Raw genomic sequence first — 25,141 nt, forward strand, 5'->3', positions numbered from 1 at the left:
ACTTCCTTAAAAAGCCAGAAATAGAAATACCATAAGATCCAGCAATCCCACTCTTAGGAAAATATCCTAGAGAAATAAAATCCGTCACATGAATACACATATTCACACCCATGTTCGTTACAGCATTATTCACAGTAGCAAAAAGGTGGAAACGTAAGTGCCCATTAACAGATGAATGGATAAACACATTATGGTATATACAGACAATGGAATACTACTCAAGGATAAAGAACAATGATGAATCTGTGAAAAATCTCACACATGGAAGAATCTGGAAGACATCATACTGAATGAAATGTCAGTCACAAAAGGACAAATACTGTATGAGACCACTATTATAAAAACACGATGAAACGTTTACACACAGAAAGAAATAATCTTTGATGGTTATGAAGGGAGGGGGACAGTGGGAAGGGGAAATCACCAGCTAGATAACAGATAAGTGGTAACTTTTGTGAAGGAAAAGACAGTACACATCATAGGGAAAGTCACCACAACATGACCAAGGCAAAGTCATTGAAACTTTATAGACACATCCAAACACCCTGAGGGGACCAAGTTACTGGGCTTGGTCCATGGTCTCAGGGGATATCTAGGTCCATTGGCATAACAGTTCATAAAGAAAATGTTCTACATCCAACTTGGTGAGTAGCATATTGAGTCTTAAAAGCTTGAGAGTGGCTGTCTAAGATACATCTACTGGTCGCATTCTGTCCTGAGCAAAGGAGAATGAAAAAAACCAAAGACACAAGGGAAATGTAAGTCCAAAGGACTAATGGACCACAAGTACTACAGCCTTCACCAGCTCAAGGGAAGAACAACTAGATAGTGCTGGAATACCACCTCCTACCAGGGATCTGACAGGGATGACAATAGAGGGCCCGGACACAGTGGGAGAAAAATGTAGAGCAAAATTCAAATTCACACAAAAAAAAAAAGACCAGACTCACTGGTCTGACAGAGATTGGAGGAACCCTGAGACTATCATCCCGGACACTCTTTTAACTCAGAACTGAAGTCACTCCCAAAGTTCACCCTTCAGCCAAAGATTACACAGGTCTAAACAAACAATAACACATGTGAGGAAAGTGTTTCTTAAGCACGTGAATGAGACCAAATGGGCAACACCTACCCAAAAACAAAGAGGAGAAGGCAGGAAGGGGCAGGAAAATGGCATGAACGGAAATGGAAGGGGAGAGTGTGGACACATAGCAGGGATTGCAAGCAATGTCACAAAACAATTTGTGTAGAAATTGTTGAATGGGAAATGAATTCACTCTGTAAACTTTTACCTGAAGCACAAGATAAATAAATGAATGAATAAAAAGCAAGCAAGCTCAGAAGGAACTGTTTCCAACTCTGCCTCTAAACAGTACAGGACTTTTAAAAGGTCATTTCTACTCTCTAGGAATTAGGAAAACAATGAAGTTTTACGACATGCCACTAAAAATTCTCAAACAGCTCTTCCCATAGCCGTCTCAGACTAACCTGTCCATACCTGTCACCAGTAAAAGTACTTTTTGAGCTTTAAAAAAAATTCAAGAACACCTTTAGGCATGTCACATTTTACCAAGTTGATATTTCCTTGGACCATATACGATTGCCATTTTTATAGGTAAAAAGATAAAATGTGACAATTTCGTGATTGAATCTAATGGAAGACTCATACAGGTGCAAAGCATAATGTTTCCAAAACCTGGTAAAATTCTGCCAAAAGGGAGATATTTCAATTGTTCTTATGAAATATATTTAGACACAAAATGGTAAAATTCAGTACAATAAACATTTTGAGCACTTCAATACGCCAAACACTACTCTTGTCACTGGCAAAGGGATGGAAAAACACATAAAATCCTTGATCTCATAGGGTTTTCATTAAAATGACTGACAATATACTTATGAAGGGTGACATTAAATAAAAGTGACTCAGTTTCTTGAATCGATTATTTTTCAAAGACAAGAAGAGTGTCTTCTACTTCTTTAACCAGTAAACCAGTCACCATAAAGTCGATTCCAACTCATATCCACCCCTATGTGTGTCAGAGTAGAACTGTGCTCCATAGAGTTTTCAAATGACTGATTTTTCTGAAGTAGATCACCAGGCCTTTCTTCCAAGGCACTTCTAGGTGGGCCCTAACCTCCAACCTTTCGGTTAGCAACCAAGTGTGTCAACCATTCGCAGCATCTAAAAAAAAAAAAAAGAACCAAACCCATTACCATCAAGTCTATTCTGACTCATAGCAACCCTAGTGCACCAACTTTTGACTCCTTGTTCTTTAATCTCCTGTAAATTCTTTAATACAACTAGAACATTGTGAGTTGTAAATAAACATTTTCTGAATTTTTTTTAATTTTTATTGTGCTTTAAGTGTAAGTTTACAAATCAAGTCAGTCTGTCATACAAAAATTTATATGCACCATGCTATATACTCCTAGTTGCTCTCACCCTTATGTTCTGAATTTTTAATTAGTTTTCTATAGACTATTGAGTAACGAAAGTCACTCTTTGTCTCTTGTGCATTCTGGTAAACATGCGTCATCATATAAAGTATGCTTTAACAATTATAACACACAGCATTGAATATGCTGTTTTACAAAAGCCAAAGTGGATGCTTATTTTGGCCCAACAATTCATGTCCACAGATGAGGTTACCTGAATTGAGAAGAGACACACGAACACAGACGCACACGCACACAAACCATTGCTGTCAAGTCGATTCCGATTCATAGTGCCTTAGTCATCTAGTGCTGCTATAACAGAAATACCACAAGTGGATGGCTTTAACAAAGACAAGTTTATTCTCTCATAGTCTGGTAGGCTTGAAGTCCAAATTCAGGGCTCTGGCTCCAGGGGAAGGCTCTTTCTTTCGGCTCTGAAGGAAGGTCCTTGTCATCAGTCTTCCTTTGTCCAGGAGCACCTCAGCCCAGGAACCTCAGGTCCAAAGGACGCTCTCTGCTCCCCACACTGCTTTCTTGGTAGTATGAGGTTCCCATGTCTCCCTGCTCACTTCTCTCTTTTATTTCTCAAAAGAGATTGACTTAAGACACTATCTAATCTTGTAGACCTCATTAATATAACTGCCACTAATCCATCTTATTACATCATAGTGATAGGATTTACAACACATATGGAAATTACATCAGATGATAAAATGGTAGACAATCATACAATACTGGGAATCATGACCTAGCCAAGTAACAGATATTTTGCAGGGACACAATTCAATCCATGACGCATAGCAACCCTATAGGACAGAGTAGAACTGCCCCATAGGGTTTCCAAGGAACAGCTGGTGGATTTGAACTGCTACCCTTTTGGTTAGCAGCCAAGCTCTTAACTACTGCACTACCAGAGCTCCTGAGAAGACACACATAATACTTAATGCAAAGCCTGTTACTGCAGCTCATCCTTACACCACTCTTTGCAAGACTGTTATGTAGGAAGAGGATTCACAGACTTACCAGATAAAAACAAGTCAAACCAGATTATCAAATGAGTAATTGTTTTGGGTTTTTGTTTTTTTTTTAACTCATTTGGCCATGAAAATATCTAGACAATTTTGTATTAATAAGAAAGATTCATGTGATATAAGAAGTTAAATTTTCCAGTGAACTGTATCTCATTACACCGCTTCTCCTATAAACTATTTACCTTCTTTTAAAGTACACCAGACACCCAAGAGTTCTCACCCAAGAGTTTTTGTTAGAATTTCAAACTCAAATTCTGAAGCCAGTATCTGAGATAATCTCCTGTGGTTGTTACAAAGTTCAGCTTTCCTAATTAATGAAGGTAATTTTGGCTTCAGGTTCTAACTCCAGGGAATAAAGAGCATCAGTTCATCTTTCTCTTGACCTGTCAGCTCAGCAGCCCATATACTGACTGTCTAAACTATGCCTGCCTTTCTGAGAGGTTAGAGTGAGACTCACTCTCTTCACTGATGGGCTGAGCACAATATTTAGGCTCATAGGAAACCAAATGAGGAGATTCCATGACACTAGGCCTGAGACCATCAGAAAAATCTGTCACCAAATTCCACTTGTTGAGGATTTAAGAATCTTTTCACGGTGGCCAGTGAAACACGGGTGGCCAAGACTTCAGGACAATCTAAAGACCAGGACATTCTGTCTTCTTACCCTCATTGTGATTCCAACTGGAAAAAATAAAAGTTTCTCTTTTTCCTATAATTACTTCATTGAAGTGTTGATTCTTAGGACCCCAGATAAACTCTTCTACCTGGATGAAGGCCAGAGCTACAAAATGTCTTCTGCACCCAAAAAATCCAGAAGCTTGGTAATATTTTCTATGATTTTTCTGAAAGTGTTTCCCAAATCCTTTCCAGTCATTTTCCAGTTTTGTTAACAGCTTATTATCAGGCCTTCTCTTCCTGGACCTCTGAGACATTTCTTTTCACTTTCACACATTCCTTTCCACATAATGGAGACTAAACGTTTGCACCTCAAGATTCCCTAAACTGTTTCTGTATTTCTTACTGTGTTCCAGTGGGCTTTTGTATTCAAGTTCTCTATCAGCAAATTGGAGAAGTCACTGTGTACCCTGTAAGTAATGTCGATCATTAGGAAAGGAGACTACTGTAATTTTGGCAGAAAATATGAGTTAATTATTGGTGGCCTAAAGTATCCCTCTTCTTCTAGCTCCTCAACACTCTATGCAGAAGAGAATTCATTTTTCTGCTAGTATACTTTCCCAATCTGATCTCTGCTGAAATAATTAATGTAAGGAACCTTGAAAGACCATAAGAGCTAGAATAGGGTCTCCAGAAAATTCTATGGTTACTACTTTTTTTAACTATGCACTTTATCAAACTTCCAAGTCCTTCTCTCCATTACACATGACACCACATGGCCAGAGAGGTTTTATACTGGCTATTTGTACTGTCCTCTGTCCTATAGGGTCGCTATGAGTCAGAATTGACTCAACAGCACTGGGTTTTTTGGGTGTCTTATAAGTACTGAAGTACTTCAGCTTTCCTCCTAACCTCATTTATCTATTCATTCATTTATTTAAGAACTCAACAATTTCTGAGTAACTACACTGGGACAAGTACAAGACACCTGTTGAAGTCAGTTTCATGTTCTGATCATTGGTCCTTAACTACTTGTCACCTTGGAAAGCACTCGTGGTCTCATTAGCCTGAAGAGTTAATATTGATAAATACCTCAATATGCACCCCTCCCAGAGTATCTGATTTTACTTTAGACACATACTCATTCTGGTAAAAGAATGTTGACGTTTCAGCAGAAAGAAGGTTCTAATTATTTTTTATAATGCTTGCATTCAGCTGTATACTCCAGTTCTCTTAACATAAAACCCGTTGCTGTCGAGTCAATTCCAGCTCATAGTGACCCTACAGGACAGAGTAGAACTGCCCCATAGAGTTTCCAAGGAGCACCTGGTGGATTCCAACTGCTGACATTTTGGTTAGCAGCTGTAGCACTTAACCACCAGGGTTTCCCCTCTTAAGATAGTTTTCGAAAAAAACATAGTAAATGATAAAATGAGTTTCTGTTTTTGTTCTGTGTACTGTTCAAGGCAAATTGGTAAAATAAACAGCTTTGGGGGAATCTCCTGAACTCCTCTTTCTACTGCAGCTTTACCCAGGATCCCCTGCTGTCACACTCATTTCTACACCTGGAATCACTCAGTCAGACTCTGGGCTGAATTGAAGTACCTGTGTTTCTTCTCAGAGGTAAGTGAACAAATTCTGGAATTTTTATTTCAACATTTCTGTAAAGATTAGCATAAAGATATTGTCTTCCCTTGAAATAAGATATAATTAGACAGAAGGCCTGTGTGTGGGGCCTAGGGTAAGATGGCTCATAAACTCACACAAAGTGGCTGCCACCTGTCTCTGAGAGTTTGTGGGGCTTCCCTCCTGGGATAAAGGTTTTCGGATTTTAAATCCATAATCAGTAGCAACTCTAATATCCTCTGAAGGTGCTGGAATGTTCTCAGGCTAAGAACTGGATCCTCATGGGCCGGTCTATATTACACAGCAGACATGGAAGAAAGAGACAAATTTTTCTAATTTAGACATTAAATTCTTTAAAAACATCCATAATCTTGAAGAAAATGCCTTTTGTTCACTGTATTATTTTGTTTGTATGTTGTTGTTGTTAGGTGCCATCAAGTTGGTTCCAACTCATAGCGACCCTATGTACAATAGAACAAAACACTGTCTGGTCCTACACCATTCTCATAATAGTTGCTATATTTAAGCCCATTGTTGCAGTCCCTATGTCAATCTGTCTCATTGAGGGTCTTCCTCTTTTTCACTGACCTTCTACTTTACCCAGCACGATGTCCTTCTCCACGGACTGGTCCTTCCTGATAATATGTCCAAAGTACGTGAGACACAGTCTTGCCGTTCCTGCTTGTAAGGAGCTTTCTGGCTGTACTTCTTCCAAGACAGGTTTGTTTATTCTTTTGATAGTCCATGACATAGTCAATATTCTTTGCCAGCACCATAATTCAAATGGTGCTATAGATCAAAAACAGTTGTTTTTCAAAGCATTTTACAAACTCAGGTGGTGGTTCTTCGTTGCTAAATCTTAATTGATTTGGGCCAACCCACTGGACTGCAGATTACATACTGCACAGAACTCACAGGTAATTCAGATATGTGTTCTAAATAAGGGCACAAAGCCTGGAAGTTTTGAAAGAAATAATGGCAGGGGTGGGTAGGATAGAGAAGAAGTTCAGGGACTGGGAAATTTACCCTCTGAGCAGAATTATACCTTTTTATTGCAAGTCCTATGAAAAACACCAAGATTAGATTTTCCTAGTGACCCCAAAGCTAGAGTTTCCAGGAAAGGGGCACATCAGAGTTACTCTAATAGGTAGAAAAGCAGGCATGAGGGCTCAGAGAAGGGCTAAGCCTGAATGTGTAAACATTAGTCAGAGTTCCACTTGGTGATGAGGAAAGAGGCAAGGAAGGATGCTCACTCCTCGATAACAGAGAATAGTCACTCAGGTAGGTGCATTCATATAACAGGTCAACAAAAGTATAATGCAAGACTGTCTTCAACTGCATGTCCAGCACAGTGTTACAGAGAGCAAAGACTCAATAGTGTTCATTGACTGACTTTATGTATGCCTGTATGGCTGGATGGATAGATGTTATACATGTAAGAGTGGAATGCACCTCTGAAGCAGAGATCTGAAGGAGTCGGTGATTTTAGCAGGATCTAAGTCATCTGACAACCTATTAGAGCAAAAAAAAAAAAAAAAGAGAGCAGTCCACCTCCTTTCTTCGACTCCTCATTCAGGCCCCCTTAGTGCTTTGGCCTTGACTACAACTTGAGGTTGCACTTCTGATCATGGAGACAATCCTCAAAAGTTTTTATTACATAGTCTGTCTAGGTTTTGTTTGTTTGTTTGTTTGTTTGTTTGTCTTTTTTCATTTAACAATTACTGATTGAGTGTGTATTATGCATTACACACTGCGAGAGAGAGAGTGTGTGTGGCGGGGGGATAGAAAATACTAACAAAAGTCCTGCCATCCATGAAACTGCATTCCCATGGGAGGGACAAGAAACACAAACACGCACACATCATTAAATGTCAAAGCAAGTTAACAATAGAAATGATGGCTAAAACTTACAGCGTGCTGATGAACACAAAAGGGAAGCAAACATGGTTTGAAATGTTTTAGAGAAAGGGGAAACAATGTTAGAACCAAATTTCCACCCTAGAAAAAGATGGATAATAATTCTGAGTTAATTTATTTAACTCCATTTTCAATGTGTAAAAAAAAATGTGATTAATAATGCTTTTCCCAGCTCTTTATGTGAGAATATAGAAGGAAGTAATAAAAGAAAGTAATAAATAAAGAAGAAATTTTAAAGTAAATAAGTTGTAAATCAGTGAATAGGAACATGCAATACATCAGCCTGAACAAAGATGGAGAAACAGAAAGGTTCATGGGGTGATCAGGCGCAAACAGATACCTGGCTTCAGCAGTGGGGAGTCTAGAGGACTGTGGGTGATGATTCTGGGAAGATGGTTAATGCCTTACAATACAAACTGAGGAGTATGGCTTTTCTCTAAGCATTTCGGTAGGGCAGAAAAAGTTCCTGTTATGCATCAAATGAGGCAGAGTCAAATCCTTGCTATTCAAAGAGCCATCAGTGTGGGAATCACAAGCTATATAATCAGCGGGCTAAAAGGTCTCACCTATGAAATGAGTTTGGTAGTCTCACACTTCCCTCCCTCAAACACACACATATACACGTGCACGCCCACACTCCCGCAGGCATTCATGCACTGACTCATACAGATATGTCTCTCAAGTTTTTCCTAGTGGAAAATATGTGAAAGTCATTGTACAAGATAAACTGCTAAACAAATACAGCATACTAATATTAATCAGTTAATGAAACATCAGAGGGTTTTGAGTGGGTGATAGAAGTGAGAAAAATTGGCATCAGGTTCTCCAGGATGTCTGCTAGCATTCCTAGAAGATGATGAGGAGTGTTGTGAAACACAAAGGCCTCACTGAGGGAGATGGCATAGTTTAGTTATAGGGCAGTTCTTCAGCAGAGCCCTGGTAATGCAGTGGCTTCGCTGCTAACTGAAAGCTCAGCAGTTTGAACTCACCTGCCTCTCCAAGAGAGAAAGATGTGTTAGTTTGCTTCCATAAAGATTACAGCCTTGGAAACTTTATGGACCAGTTCCACTCTGCCCTATAGGGTCGCTATGAATCAGGATCAACTTGATGGCAATGGTGTTAGTTCTCCAGCAGACCTTTATTGTTGATGATGCCATTGTGTATTGGCCTTCTCAGGAAAGAGCCTAGTGGGGCTGATCCAGAGTTCAGAAATGCTGCAGTAGAAACCCAGAGAGGTAAGCACTGCATGGAACCATTGAGGGCAGTTGCAATAGGTATGAAAATGAAGATGGGACTAAGCAGAAAGGGATATATAGTAAAAGAGAACAACAGAATGCCCTCTGACAGCAAGTGTGGAAAGAACAGATTTCAATCCTCTTCCTGCTTTTGTTTAAAGAACAGTGGCTGAAAATGGCCTTAGGGAACCACAGCACCATCACTGAGTTTTTCCTCCTTGGGCTGTCTGCTGATCCCAAGATCCAGGCTCTGCTCTTTGGGCTGTTCCTGATGATTTACCTCCTGACCCTGATGGGGAACCTGATGATGATACTCGTGATCCATACAGATTCTAAACTCCACACACCCATGTACCTCTTCCTGAGTCATCTCTCCTTCCAAGATCTCTTCTATTCATCAGTCACAGTGCCCAAGATGCTAGAGGACCTCCTGTCTCAAAGGAAAGCCATCTCAGTAGATGGCTGTCTGGCTCAGGTCTTCTTTATGCTTGCCACGACAGGGATTGAGGCCTGCCTGCTCTCTGTGATGGCCTATGATCGCTATGCTGCCATCTGCCATCCTCTGCTCTATGGACAGATGATGAGTAAACAGGTGTGTGTGAGGTTGGTGTGGGGCTCTTGGGTCGTGGCCTTTCTGGATGCACTCATCAACACCCTCCTGGCTTTGAATTTGGACTTCTGTGAGCTCCAAACCATCCCCCACTACTCCTGTGAGCTGCCCTCTCTCTTGCCTCTCTCCTGCTCTGATACATCCACCAATGCTGCAATGTTGCTCTGCTCTGCCCTTTTCCATGCCATTGGAACCTGCCTCCTGATCTTCTTCTCCTATGCCCGTATTGTCGCCACCATTCTGAGCATTAGCTCCACCTCTGGCAGAAGCAAGGCCTTCATCACCTGCTCCTCCCACCTCACTGCAGTAAGCTTATTCTATGGCTCAGGGGTTCTCCGATATCTCATGCCAACATCAGGCTCTGCACTGGAGTTGGTCCTCTCCATTCAGTACAGTGTAATCACTCCCCTACTGAATCCTCTCATCTACAGCCTGAAGAACAAGGAGGTGAAAGCAGCTCTGGGAAGAACGATGCTAAGATACTTAAAATGTCTCAGATAGTACAGAAAAGATAGGGTACAAAGGAAAAGTAGAATAGAACTGCAGCAAGACATCCAATGATTTTCTGGTTGCCTATTTGTCACTTGTTGCAAGATATACGGCTGATTCTCACTTGATAAAAATTATAGAGGAAAGTGCTGGGAGCTATTTTGCTTGCCAGGGCTCAGAATCTATCCTATTCGGAAACAGACCAATGAGTCAGAAAACTCAACTTCATAGATTTGGTTAATGACACGTTGATTCGTGATACATATTTTTGAAAATCTTATTAGGATTGACCCTGAAATATTTTGTCTCCTAAATTTTTTGTTTAAGTTAGTATCTGTGGGAAAAGATTTTCTAGGAAAAAAAGAGCCTGGGTCTCTGAAGAAGGAAAAACAAAGACTTGAGCTTCATGGGGTACAGGATGAAGGGTGATGGTGGGTGGACTCTGAAGACAGGCAGAAATAGACAAATGTAACCAAGATTTACCAGGTATACTAGTTTTCTATGGCTTCCTTAACAAATCACCACAAATTTAGCAGCTTCAAACATCACTCATTTATTATTTCACAGTTCCATAGATCAAAAGTAGTCTAGACTTAGGATCTCACAAGGCTGAAATCAAAGTGTTGGGTAGGCGGCCTCTTTCGGAGCCTCTAGGGAACAATCTGCTTCTAAGCTCATTCAGGTTGTTGGTAGTATTCAGTTTTTTACAACTGAAGGTCTCAGGTCCCCGATTCCTTGTTGGATGTTGACTGGGAGCTGCTGTCTGCTCCTAAATGTCACCCACACAGCCTCTTACAGCACTCCTTCTCACATGGTCCCCTTCACCTTCAAAAGAGCATCCGTCCTCCTAGTGTTTTAAATCTCTCTGATGTCTCCTTATGCTCACAGCTGGAGAAAACGTTCCCCTTTTACAGGTCCCATTTGATTAGATTAGGCTCACTGGATGATCTGTTAAAGTCAACTTAATTGGGGCTTTAATTACACCAGCAAAATCCCTTCACAGCAGTACCTAGATTAGTGTTTGATTGAATAACCAGGGAATGGGAATCTTGAGAGGGAGCATCTAAAGAATTCTGCCTACCACAACACCGAGACGTATAAACGTGAGATTCCTACCACAGGAACATAGGATGTTGTTGTTGTTAGGTGCCATCAAGTCGGTTCCGACTCATAGCGACCCTATACACAACAGAACGAAACATTGCCTAGTCCTGCGTCATCCTTACAATCGTTGTTATGCTTGAGCTCATTGTTGAAGCCACTGTGTCAATCCACCTCATTGAGGGTCTTCCTCTTTTCTGCTGACCCTGTACTTTGCTAAGCATGATGTCCTTCTCCAGAGACTGATCCCTCCTGACAACATGTCCAAAGTGTGTAAGGCACAGCCTCGCCATCCTTGCTTCTAAGGAGCATTTTGTTTGCACTTCTTCAAAGACCAATTTGTTGGTTCTTTTGGCAGTCCATGATATATTCAATATTTTTTGCCAAAACCACAATTCAAAGGCATTAATTCTTCTTTGATCTTCCTTATTCATTGCCTGGCTTTCACATGCATATGATGCAGTTGAAAATACCATGCCTTTGGCCAGGTGCACCATAGTCTTCAAGGTGACATCTTTGCTTTTCAACACTTTAAAGAGGTCCTGTGCAGCAGATTTACCCAATGAAATGCATTGTTTGATTTCTTGACTGCTGCTTCCATAGGTGTTGATTGTAGATCCAAGTAAAATGAAATCCTTGACAACTTCAATCTTTTCTCCATTTATCATGATGTGGCTTACTGGTCCAGTTGTGAGGATTTTTGTTTTCTTTATGTTGAGGTGCAATCCGTACTAAAGTCTGTGGTCTCTGATCTTCACCAGTAAGTGCTTCAAGTCCTCTTCACTTTCAGCAAGCAAGGTTGTGTCATTTGCATAACACAGGTTGTTAATGAGTCTTCCTCCAATCCTGATGCCTCACTCTTCTTCATATACTCCAGCTTCTCGGATTATTTGCTCAATATACAGATTGAATAGGTATGGTGAAAGGATACAGCCCTGACGCACAGCTTTCCTGACTATAAACCAATCAGTATCCCCTTCTGTCCAAATAACTGCCTCTTGAGCTATGTAAAGGTTCCTCATGAACACAATTATGTGTTCTGGAATTACCATTCTTCACAATGTTATCCATAATTTGTTATGATCCACACAGTCAAATGCCTTTGCATAGTCAATAAAACACAGGTAAACACCCTTCTGGTATTCTCTGCTTTCAGCCAGGATCCATCTGACATCAGCAATGACATCCCTCATTCCACGTCCTTTTCTGAAACCAGGCTGAATTTGTGGCAGTTCCCTGTCGATATACTCCTGCAGCCATTGTTCAATGATCTTCAGCAAAATTTTGCTTGCATATGATACTAATGATATTGTTCTATAATTTCCACATTCAGTTGGATCACCTTTCTCAGGAAAAGGCATAAATATGGATCTCTTCCAGTCAGTTGGCCAGGAAGCTGTCTTCCATATTTCTTGGCGTAGACGAGTGAGCACCTCCAGAGGTGCATCCATTTGTTGAAACTTCTTAATTGATATTCCATTAATTCCTGGAGCCTTGTTTTTCACCAATGCCTTCAGAGAAGCTTGAACTTCTTTCTTTAGTACCACTGGTTCCTGATCATATGCTATCTCTTGAAATGGTTGACTGTGGACTAAATCTTTTTGGTATAATGACTCTGTATTCCTTCCATCTTCTTTTGATGCTTCCTGCGTTGTTTAATATTTTCCCCACAGAATCCTTCACTATTGCAACTAGTGGCTTGAATTTTTTCTTCAGTTCTTTCAGCTTGAGAAACACTGAGAGTGTTTTTCCCTTTTGGTTTTCAATTTCCAGCTCTTTGCGTTTGTCATTATAATACTTTGTCTTCTCGAGACGCCTCTGAAATCTTTCGTTTAGTTCTTTTACTTACTTTTGCTTTAGCTGCTCATCTTTTATGAGCAGCTTTCAGAGTCTCCTCTGACATCCATCTTCGTCTTTTCTTTTTTTCCTGTCTTTTCAATGACCTCTTGCTTTCTTCACGGATGATGTCCTTGGTGTCATTCCACAACTCGTCTGGTCTTCGGTCACTAGTGTTCATGCGTCAAATCTATTCTTGAGAAGGTCTCTAAATTCAGGTAGGATATACTCAAGGTCATATTTTGGCTCTCATGGACTTGCTCTATTTTTCTTCAGTTTCAGCTTGAACTTGCATATGAGCAATTGATGGTCTGTTCCACAGTCAGCCCCTGGCCTTGTTCTGACTGATGATATTGAGCTTTTCCATCATCTCTTTCCACAGATATAGTCATTTTGATTTCTGTGTGTTCCATCTGGCGAGGTCCTTGTGTATAGTAGCCATTTAAAATTGTTAGTGTGTATTTGTGATCCACTAAATCTTTTTGGAAGATTCTTGTCTTTTCTTATTTTCTCTTAGTTGAATGTATTTTTTACTTTATATAATTTTATGATAGAAAATAGTGCCTATAAAATTTGTATTCCTGTGTGTTAGCTATGTTACTCCCATTCATTTACAGTAAGAATAAAAATATGTGATGGATATGTTAGAGCATTTTAAATTTCAGTGCACTTTGTTTTTCACTCTTTTAAATCATAAAAGATTATTGAATCATATTATGATAATAACACTAGCGTTTTCCATGCCTATGTAAATATTTAAATAATAAAATATTATTACTCCCAGATACAGTTGTATTTTTACCCTCTAAACCTGTTCTAAAGAAAGCGTTTTGTATACATTCTTGAAAATTACATATAAGTAGATGTATATTATTAACATACTACCATTTTCCTTAGACTCTTAGAATTATATCATTTTCCCATCACTTGCAATTTCAAAAATCTAATTTTCAATTATTACCCAGTTTCATTAAGCACACAAGACAAATTCTATATAGTAATCCCTTTATTATTAGATGGAAACCCTGGTAGCATAGTGGTTAAGAGCTATGGCTGCTAACCAAAAAGGTCAGCAGTTCAAATCTACCAGGCGCTCCTTGGAAACTGTATGGGGCAGTTCTACTCTGTTCTATAGGGTTGCTATGAGTCGCAATCGACTGGGCCACAACACGTTATTATTAGGTATGTTTTCAGCCTTTTACCCTTATACCATTTCTTTCTTCATTTATTTCTTGTGTTGTTCCAAATTGTACCTAAGGCAAAATTTCACTGTAATGAATAATACTTCATTAAACAATTTTGAACGTCAAGTTTTCTGTTTAGAATTTTTCCCAAAATCTGAATAACTGGGTCAAAGGTTATAAACACTAGTAAGTTCTTGATTCTATTCAGTTTAAGTGAGACAGGACTAAAACACTCTAAGTAGTAAATCCAAAGATTCATAGCTTTTGTTTTTAACTACTGCTTGTAGGAGAAGAAAGAAGTTCCATTTTTCTTGTTCTGGCTTAAGAGATAAATATCTAAAGTTCATATACCCTTCAAAAGCACAATATCACTCTCAGTTTTATTACTAAGGCAGCAAACCTTTAAATAAGACAAGTGATTGGAATTATAGACTTCCAGAAATTTAAAAAGAGCAGCAATCTCTCACATTCCGGAGGCTTACAAGGACACTTTCACAACACAGAATAGTATCTGCTTTTCTGCCACTGGAAGTTAAGAACTATTTTCTGCTTCTCATCTTGCTGAGGTTTCTGTCACCAGCCATGAGAAGGCTTGGATTTTTAAACTCAAGAGCTGAAATTACTTTAGTTAAAAGTAAGCTCAAAACTTCTAAAATGAAAAGAAAATGGGAAGAGTGGAACTTCTAACAAAATGAACATGAACCATGCAAAACTGTCACTTCCTAAGTAACACATCCTTTTATACTTGCATCTCCATGAGATCCTTTCTCTCTTGTAAATACAATTCCCTTTTTCAGTGGCACAATTATTTAAAATCTGGGTTAGAAAATTGGTAATTCAGCTGTTAAACTATAATTTATGCAATATTACAATGTTATTGCTGTATATGAAATTTATTTCCAGTGTCACCTCATGTCTTTATAAACCCCTTCACCTATATTCCCATGTCAATGTATTCTATGTTTTCAATTTACGGCAACTTGATAACTTCTTTATGCATGTGTTTTAACCAGGGAATAAATGCTGTTTCCGAAATATACCTTAAGTAAAAAAAAAAAAAATTTTACGCTCTGTTAATAAGATCATTACCCCTTTTCAGCTAGCTAATGAGAAATGTACAGCTCGTGTATCTATAGGACTTTATTTCTAATAACCAAAACCTCTCAATAGTGAACAGGTTCAGAGATGGTCAGGTAGTTACTGAGTTGTTCTCAAGAGTTAGCTGGGTCTTTGAGCTCTCTAATAAAGCACACAATCCAATTTGATAGGAATATTATTTTCCAAAATCCTGGTGCTTCATTCATGTCAGGCATATTGGAATGGATCCTCTAGTTAGAGGGTTAGAAGATGATGCATGAGAATGGTGATAGAAAAGCCATGCCAACTGCATAACCACTATTAGTAGGCAAAAGTTTACACAAATGAAAAAAGGTGCCTTTGTAATTTATCATGCCTTCTGGAAACCCTGGTGGTGTAGTGGTTAAGTGCTACGGCTGCTAACCAAGAGGTGGCAGTTCGAATCCACCAGGCACTCCTTGGAAACTCTAGGAGGCAGTTCTACTCTGTCCTATAGGGTCGCTATGAGTCAGAATCGACTCGATGGCAGTGGGTTTGGTTTCTTTTGGTTTCTTCCTTAAAGATGCAAGTTTTACCCAGAACACCAAAAAAAAAAGAAAAAAACCCATTGCCTTCAAGACTCATAGCAACCCTATTCGACAGAGTAGAACTGCCCCATAGTTTCCAAGGAGCGCCTGGTGGATTCGAACTGCCGACATTTATGGTTAGCAGCTGTAGCTCTTAACCACTACACCAAAAATTCTTCAAAGATCACATTTTTAGTGTAGCCAAGATTATTATTAAACACACTAGTTTCAAAAATCCAGCCATCACTGCATAGTAAAATATTCCTGAGACAGCATTTGCTAAATCCAAAGCAGGTACGCCATATTGAAACATGGAAATATCAATTCCACATGATAAAATTAATTCATAATCCAGATAGTTAGTGAGGTTTGCACACATACTGTGAAAATACAGTTCTCAGCCTGTTTACTTTCAAAGCCCACCAGGCTCCAGAGTTTACAGTAAGAGCTTCAACTTTAAGTTCTATAGCCTATGTCTGTGAGAATCTCTCAGGGCTTGTACGACTAGGGCTTTCCAACTCTTCTACTTAATAAGTTCGAAGTTTGACATCAGACTATGACCTTGGGGAATACAACTTTCTTGCCTTGCTGAGTTCCATCAGCTCCATCAGCCAATCTGGTTTCGCTTCTGCTAGATTATAACTGCTTCATTAATGTTCTTTGCAAAGAATGTACAGTCACAAAGGCAGCTAAATGAAGAGAAGCCTCAGTAATTGGGTCAGGGATGACAGACGTCTCTCATACGTGTCCTTTCAGAATCTGAGTGCTTTCTCACTGTATTTAGTGAGTCAGAGTGGCAGGACCAAGAAAGATTCCAGACCACACATGTCCTCAAGCTTTTCATCTAGGATGGTCTATTCTCCTTCCCTTCCTATGGCTTGTAAATAGGAAAAATTAATGTCTGTGCTTTCCATAGTTAGGCTACAGAAATATTGGTTTTCCTGTTCATGGTGATCACCTGACCAAGGAGAACTTTTTATACCGCGGTAAGACCAGTCAAAAGATGACTTTTGTGCCAGAAAAAAAGCCTATGATTTCTCCACCATTTCCCCCTTTTTCCCACATGGTGGCTTCCAGGTTTTGATTTCATCTAGATGTCTATGTCTGGCTCTCCCCAGCTACTCTTTTTTTTTTTTACTTCTCTCATCACCTTTATTTGTGTGTTGGAGACTCAGTTTCACACCCTAAAAGCTTCATGAAATTTTTCCACCTGGGAGGCCCTTGTCCTCAGCTGCTCTTAGCTGTCTTAGTATTGAGTTCATTGGTTATAAATGTGTATTGATATGGGAAGCTCATCAGCTAGAAGGTGTCAAGTCTGGGTGACTGTGGGGAAAAGCACATCACAGTTGACAGTGAGATTTTCACGACCTAGGATCCTCCTCCCCTTCTACACCCAAAATACATGTGCTGGAGGTAGTTTATTTTTCTGTGATTAACCACCCCACAGACTCTGGTTAGCAAAAATATTAGTAATAAAAAGAGGTGGGGTAACAGCAGGATCTAGGGAGATTTCTGAGGGAAATATTGAGGTAGATGAAGTTTGACTTCCAAGCACACTGACCTCAAGCATTGTGGCCCTTCTCTCTATTTCAGGTGCCCCCAGTTTACCCAGGGCTTTATGTTCTTCTGACTGTCTTCTTTCTATTCCCTATACTAGTTATCTAAATTCTGTACGCCTTTCAGGATTACACCTGTCTGTCATCCTATCTTCATTAATCTATCTATCTAGTCATTTATTCAATTAACATTTTCTGTGCGATCACATGGAATAAATTGTGAGATATTTCTCCTTGGAGTGTCCTCAGTAACCTACCTCCTTGGAAATGATATAAGATCATTGGGTCTAAAGAAGTGCTTTTTTCTCAGAATTGTTTGAATTTTAGGTTTAGGCACATATTAAGTGGAATGAATTCACAGTGGTGCAAATTTCAGCCATAACGCATAGAATAAATGGTGATAATTATTTGGGATTATTCTTAAAATTACCCAGAAAAAATACAATCTCTTGCTCCATTTCTCTTTAAGATGAAGCCTGACATAGCACACACAAAATACCAAGAAATGACCTGCTTGAGAAGTGCACAAACACAGCTGTCTAGGCAAATTGGTGAATCACACACCTTATTAGGAGGATCACCGTGGTTTACACATTTTATCCTCTGCTCTTCTCTAAGTAAGCACCAACACCTCCCTTTCCTTTCCCTTTTTCTGAATTTTAAAAAGGACATTTGACTTCGATGTGAAGTGAATTCACTGTTTTCACTCTGGCAAGGTGAGTGAACAGAATATTGAAATTTGTATTTACTTTTCTCCACAAGTATGAAATGAAGGTCTGTCTTCACCTCGTCACAGTCAGAGGATCTTTGCTGGGGGCTAGAATGAGCAGATCATGAAATCCCACAATTTAAGGTTCTATCTGCCTTACCGGTGGGTTTTGTGACTCCTCAGCATGGGACAGAAGTTTTCAAATATTGGATCTGTAACTCACACCTTCACCAAAATCCTTTGGATATGCTGGAGTTTTCTCAGGCCAAGTGCTAGGAACAAAAATGGGATTGTAGCCAGGTCTACACTGAAAGTAAACATGGAAAAAATTATAGCAAATGGTAAACCAAATTCCAAATGCTAATAAAATTTCCATTAAAGCCAATGGATTCAATCCACTATTTTACTTTACTGCTGAGGAATATAGATAATTCATTTGTTTCAGCAAGATTTTACAAACTCATAGATAGGAAATATTGACTTTCCATCTGGTCATTCATCTTAACTGCAGAATCTGAATCAATTCAGGCCATTACACTGGGTTACAAATTACTCACCCGACAGAACTGAGTAGTAACCTGAAGCTGAGTTCTAATAAGGCTTTGGAATATGGAAACATATTTAAATATTAAATACGAAAAGTAGGGAAATCCATGAAGAGCAGGGACTGAGACACTGGCTTGTCCAGAATGAATAGCGTTTGTTATGGTTGAGTTGGGCTGTCAAGACCAATGTCATATTGTGTGGTATCAGGTGAAAGATGGGCCATTCAAGGTAGACTCAGAATTCAAGTGGGCAAACCAAGAGTACTCTAAGGAGTTGCCATGCAAGATAAGAGGGCTCATGAAGGAGGAGAGTTTGAGGGTATTGTTATGGGCCAGATTTTAAGTTGGAAATTTTTTTTTTTAATTAACTATACAGGGAATTCAGCCCCGGATTCAATTTGCAAAACAGGACAAATAAGTGCATTCATAAAACAGTTCAACGAAAGTTAAGCAAGGGTTTTTCTCAATCTGTTTTAAGCATGAGGCTTTACGTAAAGTAAATCCATAAATATTTGAAAATTTAGATAAATGAAAAAATTAAACTAATGGATGAATGGACAAAGGGAGACATACATGGATAGATTACTGAAGTGACAGATGGGATGGATAAAGGAGTGGATAATTGAAAGATAGTCGCAAAATTAATGAATAAGTAGATAAATTATAAAGTGGATAGATGAATAAATGTTATAGTTTTAAGCAACCGTCCAGGTGTGGACAGAAATGAACTAGTAGGTGTGAGGTGCTCGCAGAGGAAAGTTATCTTTAGGTTCTGGTTAGTGCAGCAGAAGAAAAGTCTTCTGGCAGCCGTTTCACAGCTACTACAAAATGAATTCTGACCCCACATTTCCTCACCTTTCTCCACCACTTCCCAGTCTTCTCCAAGCTTTGTTAATTTCTGAATTCAAGCTTGGCATATTCCTCAATGTTATTTCCTATTTGTTTCATCCTTTTATTCTTTCTACATTTAACAAGTATTGATTAGAACCCATTATGTACCTCCTGTTCTGATATTTGTTCAGGAAGCTAAGGTAATATAGGTGATTGAGGAAAACAGAGATGATTAGAATGCTTCTTCGAGAGGTGTATGGGATACAAAGTTGACCAGAAGAGTTGCAGGATAGAAGCAAGGGCCAGTTCAAGGAGGTAGAACCAACTGGACATGGATTCATCTGAAGAATTTTATTATTTTCTCCAGTTATTTGTGATAGAACAGCCACAAGAGGAAAGAGCCACATGGTTCAGGAGTTGAGTAGCCAGCAATTGGGTGAGGGAAGGTATTCTGGGGAGGGAAGCAGAGTAAATTAGAAATCCATGAAAAAGGTGAGTGGCTGAAGAGGGAGATATGTAAACACAGAATTAGGTCAAAACTCTGAGGTGGCATGAGGGCTGGTGAATATCCCACCCTTCTTTCAGTGTTTATTCCAGAGAACAGTTCCTGTAATGGCCTTTGGGAACAACAGCATCATCACTGAGTTCATCCTCCTTGGACTGTCTGCTGACCACCACATCCAAGTTCTACTCTTTGTGCTCTTCCTGGGGATTTACCTCATGACCATGATGGGGAACCTGATGATGCTGCTGGTGATCAGAGTTGATTCTTATCTCTACTCACCCATGTACTTCTTCCTAAGTCACCTCTCTTTCATAGATCTTTGTTTATCTTCAGCCACTGTGCCCCAAATCCTGGAGAACCTCCTGTCTCAGAGGATATCAGTGTCAGTAGAGGGCTGTCTGACTCAGATCTTCTTTGTATTTGCCACTGGAGGGACCGAAGTCTGTCTGCTCTCAGTGATGGCCTATGACCGTTATGCAGCCATCTGCCACCCTCTAATCTACAGACAGATCATGAGTAAACAGATGTGTGGGGGTCTGGCATGGGCCTCATGGGGATTGGGCTTTCTGGATGCTCTCATCAATACCCTCCTGGCTTTGAATTTGGACTTCTGTGAGGCTCGTGTCATGCCTCACTTCAGCTGTGAGCTGCCTTCTCTATTCCCTCTGTCCTGCTCTGATGTCTCCACCAACTTTGTAGTCCTGACCTGCTCTGCCATCCTGCATGCCCTTGGAACCCTACTCTTGATCGTCTTCTCTTATGCACGCATTATCTCCACCATCCTGAGCATCAGTTCCACCACAGGCAGAAGCAAGGCCTTCTCCACCTGCTCCTCCCACCTCACTGCAGTGAGCTTCTTCTATGGATCAGCTTCTCTCCGCTATCTCATGCCAAATTTAAGCTCTTCTTTGGAATTGGTTTTTTCTCTGCAGTACAGTGTGGTCACTCCCCTAGTGAATCCTCTAGTCTATAGCCTGAAGAACAAGGAAGTAAAGGCAGCTCTGAAAAGGATGTTGCAGAAGGTTTTACAGCATCTCAGATAGCAAAGAATAGGCAGAGGATGAATGGGAAAAGGGATCAAATTGCATCAAAATAGTTGAATAATAGACATTAGGAAACATTTTCTTGGCTCATGTCAGATGTGACAAAAGCTCTTGAAAGACCCTCTTTCCTTTAAAATGCTCATGAAAGAGCCAAGAGCTACTTACTTGCTTTGGCTCATATTTAATTTGTGCAGGGACAGAGCAATGGCCAGGTAATTATTCAATCCAGATCTGGTTACAGTGTCATTATTTTTAAAGATGTGTTTATCAAATATGCAATTCTGAATGTGATTCACTAAAGTTGCCCATTTTGAGGATTCTTGTCTTATTTTTGCTTTTTTCTCACTTACATACATTTTTGCACTATGAGAATTTATGAAGCAAGTTACCAAATACTTGGTTTTTGTTCCCATTTATCATCACAAGAATGAAAACATGTCATGGATTACAAAGCATTTTACATTGCATTGGGCTTTCTTTTTCACTACTTTAAATTTTACAAACATTGACTTTGTATAATACTAAGTTACACACATATTTGCCTGATCTCTAAAGTTTTTTAACTTACAAAATAGAAAAATTGCAAAAAATTGTGATTCCACCTCTCAATGAAACTTACTGCTAAGATTTAGTTCCACTTTCATCCAATTTTTTCTCTTGAAAAAACATTTAATATGTATGCTTATACATAATTATAGTCATATTTATCTGCAATATTATATCTAGCATTTTTACTGATCATGAATAAATATTCTTCCATGCTGCAAAACATAACCTTCAAGTTCTATTATATCCCATTAAGCATTCAATTAAGTCATTGTATATCTAATAACTGCCTTTCTGTTAAATAGGAAACCCTTGTGGCGTAGTGGTTAAAAACTACGGCTGCTAACCAAAAGGTTGGCAGTTTGAATCTACCAGGTGCTCCTTGGAAACTCTATAGGGCAGTTCTATTCCGTCCTGTAGGGCTGCTGTGAGTTGGCATAGACTCGACGGCAATGGGTTTGATTTGGTTTTGATTTACTATTAAAGGTTTCTAATATTGACCTATTTTATGCATTATTCAATTGTTGCCAAAATATTTGTCAGGGTTTCTGCCTCTCTTTTTTCTTCCTTCCTTCTTTCCTTCCTTCCTTTTTCCCTGTTAGGACCTCTAGTCACAGAATTAAATTTACCATAATCCTTTGTTCATAATACATTGCCATTGGTCCACACATGTACATATTTTATTTTTCTTCTCCATATTTGTTTGTTTTAACAGCATTATAAACACTCCATGACTCCACCACTTAATATAAAAACTAAAATATTGATAATAACATGCATCTATCTTGGGTTTCTTCCACATCTCAAACAATATTGTTGTCAAATATTCACTTGTCTTTTTTTTAAACCACATAAAACAACCACTAATATTATTAATTAACGTTAGTTTGGTTTTACCTATATTTACTTATTGTATGTGTTACCAATTCTTCTTGCAACTTATACATTCTTTTGAGATTATTTTCATTCTTCAAGTAAGTTATTTAAATGTGCTTTTAGAATACACCACTAGATTGTAAACTTTTTCGGTTTGTATTTATTTGTGAATATCTTTATTATCTTTCATCCATGAAAGATATTCATGATGTTTCCGCAACTTTAGGCGGACAGTTGTTTCTTTCAACTCATTAAAGTAGTATTCCTTGATGGTCTGTCTTCATTTCTAGACCCAAATCAGAGATGAGCAAACCTGAACCTCCTATGCCTGAGGACAAGGAAGGGCAGGTCTACACTAATGATGTTAGTTTCCTAATGCCACTGTAACAGAAATACCACTGTGGGTGGCTTTAAAGAACAAAAATTTATTTTTTCGCAGTTTAGGAGGCTAAAAAGTCAGAATTTAGAATACTGGCAATGGGGGTGGCTCTCTCTCTGTCAGCTCTGGGGGAAGATCCTTGTCTCTTCCAGCTTCTGTGTCCCCAGTATTCCTTGTGATCCTTTTGTGATCTTCACGTGGAATCCATATTCCCCAGTATGGGCTTGTTCCTGTGTCTAATTTGCTGTTTTTATAACTCAGAAGTGATTAGGTTTAGGACATACCCTACACTGATATAGCCTCATTAACATAACAAAAAACCTACGCCCAAACAGGATACATCCACAGGTATAGGGGCTAGGATTCCAACACATATTTTGAGACACACAATTCAGTCCATAACATCAACATAAGACAAATTGAAATCTAATTAGAAGAAAGCAGCCAGATTGAGTGCTATCTTTCTGGAGATTTTCTTGAGTGTCACCTCTTGTCACAGAATGGAACTCCCTTGAAGGAGTTCTGGAAGGTTATTAAAGCATGAGGTTTAATTTACGAACAGTTGCCAGTCATCCAAATAACTGTAGGGCATCACCAGCAGCTTCTTAGAGGCCGTTTCCACTTATCCTGAGCTCAAGTGGGATGTGAATCATTAATTACTCTAAGAGAAAAACAGAAGTTAATAGGACATCAAAAGAATAAAGACACCATGGTCTTACATTGCGATTTATAGATCCAAAACAGATCTTTGTACCTGTCTGACATACTGGTAGTCAGAAGAATCCGGTAAGACCATTTCCAGAGAGGTTTAAATGTTGTCTTCCACTCAGAAACCTTGATATAAGCCCCGTCACCAGGTTTTAAACTCTGTCCTGGTGCTCTTTGACACACAGTAGTAGTGTTCTGTAAAATACATAACAAAGCACTAACAAATGAACATCCTCCTGGCAAGTGGCCACCACCCATTGACATTTCTTGTTGGAGAGTCCCCTTCTTTGCTACAGGTATTATGTTCATAAGAGCAACAGGCAGAACATCTGGCAGTTGTAGCCAAGAGTCTGCACAAATCTTGCCTGGTACACCTTTGTGAGAATTCCAAAGTGTTTGGCAGTGAAGGCAATGATGCATCTTTGGGGATTTACCCATTTATTTCCTATGCAATCTGTCTTGTTGAGAGCAATATGCATTCTTTGTCCGCTGTTAACAAAATTATTAAAACTCAAGGAATTAAGTCTTTTAGAAGTCATTTAGAAGTGTTTTGCCTACAATAATCATAACTCTTGCTAATGGGTATGTAATAACTAAGGTTGTGTGTCAACTTGGCGGGGCCATGATTCTCAGTGGTTTGGCAGTTATGATGTAGTTTGGAAGTCATATAATGATGTAATCACCTCCATGATGAAATCTGATACAATGTGATCACCTCCATGATGGGATCTGCTGTGAGTAGCCAATCAGTTGAAAGGAAGTTTGTTTGGGGGTGTGTCCTGTATCCAATATAGGTGGACTTTCTGGCAAGGCTTATGGGCTTTTGCTCACTCTGTACCCTGCAGCTGACTCCTGTTCATCTGACTTCCAGTTCTTGGGACTTGAGCTAGCAAGCTACCTGCTGTCTTGCTGGCCAGTCTTGGAATTCATCAGTCTCCTCAGCCTGTGAGCCAGTGCCCTGCTGTCTGAACTGTCAATCTTGGGTTCGCCAGCCCCTGCAGCTATGTCAGTTGGGAGAATCCTCCAGCCTGAACCAGGGACTTGGGACTTTCCAGCCTGTAAAACCGTGTGAGCCATTTCCTTGATATAAATCTTTCTGAGTATGTATTTGCTACAACCTTCAGTATGAATAACACCTCAACATAAAGAAAACAAAAATCTTTACAACTAGACCAATAAGCAACATCATGATAAATGGAGAAAAGATTGAAGTTGTCAAGGATTTCATTTTATTTGGATCCTCAATTAATACCCATGGAAGCAGAAGTCAAGAAATGAAAAGACGCATTGCATTGGGCAAATCTGCTGCAAAAGACCTCTCTTTTAAAGTGCTAAAAAGCAAAGATGTCACCTTGAAGACTAAGGTGCACCTGATCCATGGCATGGTTTTTTCAATTGCCTCATATACATACTAAAGCTGGACAATGAATAAAGAAAACCAAAGAAGAATTGATGCCTTTGAATTATGGTGTTGGCAAGGAATATTGAATGGACTGTCAAAAGGATGACTGTCAAAGGATGAACAAATCTGTCTTGAAAGAAATAAGGTCAGAATGCTCCTTAGGAGCAAGGATGGTGAGACTTTGTCTCACATACTTTGGACATGTTATCAACAGGAATCAGTTCCTGGAGAAAGTCATCATGCTTGGTAAAGTGACTCAATGAGATGGCTTGACACAGTGACTGCAACCACGGGCTCAAGCATAATAGCAATTAC

At 39.3% G+C, this 25,141-nt stretch overlaps 2 protein-coding genes across 2 annotated transcripts; both read left to right on the forward strand.

Annotated features, from left to right (window-relative positions):
- The first annotated feature begins 9,038 nt into the window (after positions 1-9,038).
- Positions 9,039-9,974, forward strand: LOC126074712 (olfactory receptor 8S1-like). The gene has a single exon (XM_049881528.1). It carries the CDS (start codon positions 9,039-9,041, stop codon positions 9,972-9,974), a length of 936 nt encoding a protein of 311 aa, XP_049737485.1.
- Positions 9,975-19,979: 10,005 nt separating this feature from the next.
- LOC126074713 (olfactory receptor 8S1-like) lies at positions 19,980-20,915 on the forward strand. The gene has a single exon (XM_049881529.1). The coding sequence runs from the start codon at positions 19,980-19,982 to the stop codon at positions 20,913-20,915; it is 936 nt and encodes a 311-aa protein (XP_049737486.1).
- The last annotated feature ends 4,226 nt before the right edge of the window (positions 20,916-25,141 follow it).

This window comes from Elephas maximus, chromosome 4 (assembly GCF_024166365.1).
Source record: "Elephas maximus indicus isolate mEleMax1 chromosome 4, mEleMax1 primary haplotype, whole genome shotgun sequence".
Lineage (NCBI taxonomy): Eukaryota > Metazoa > Chordata > Mammalia > Proboscidea > Elephantidae > Elephas > Elephas maximus.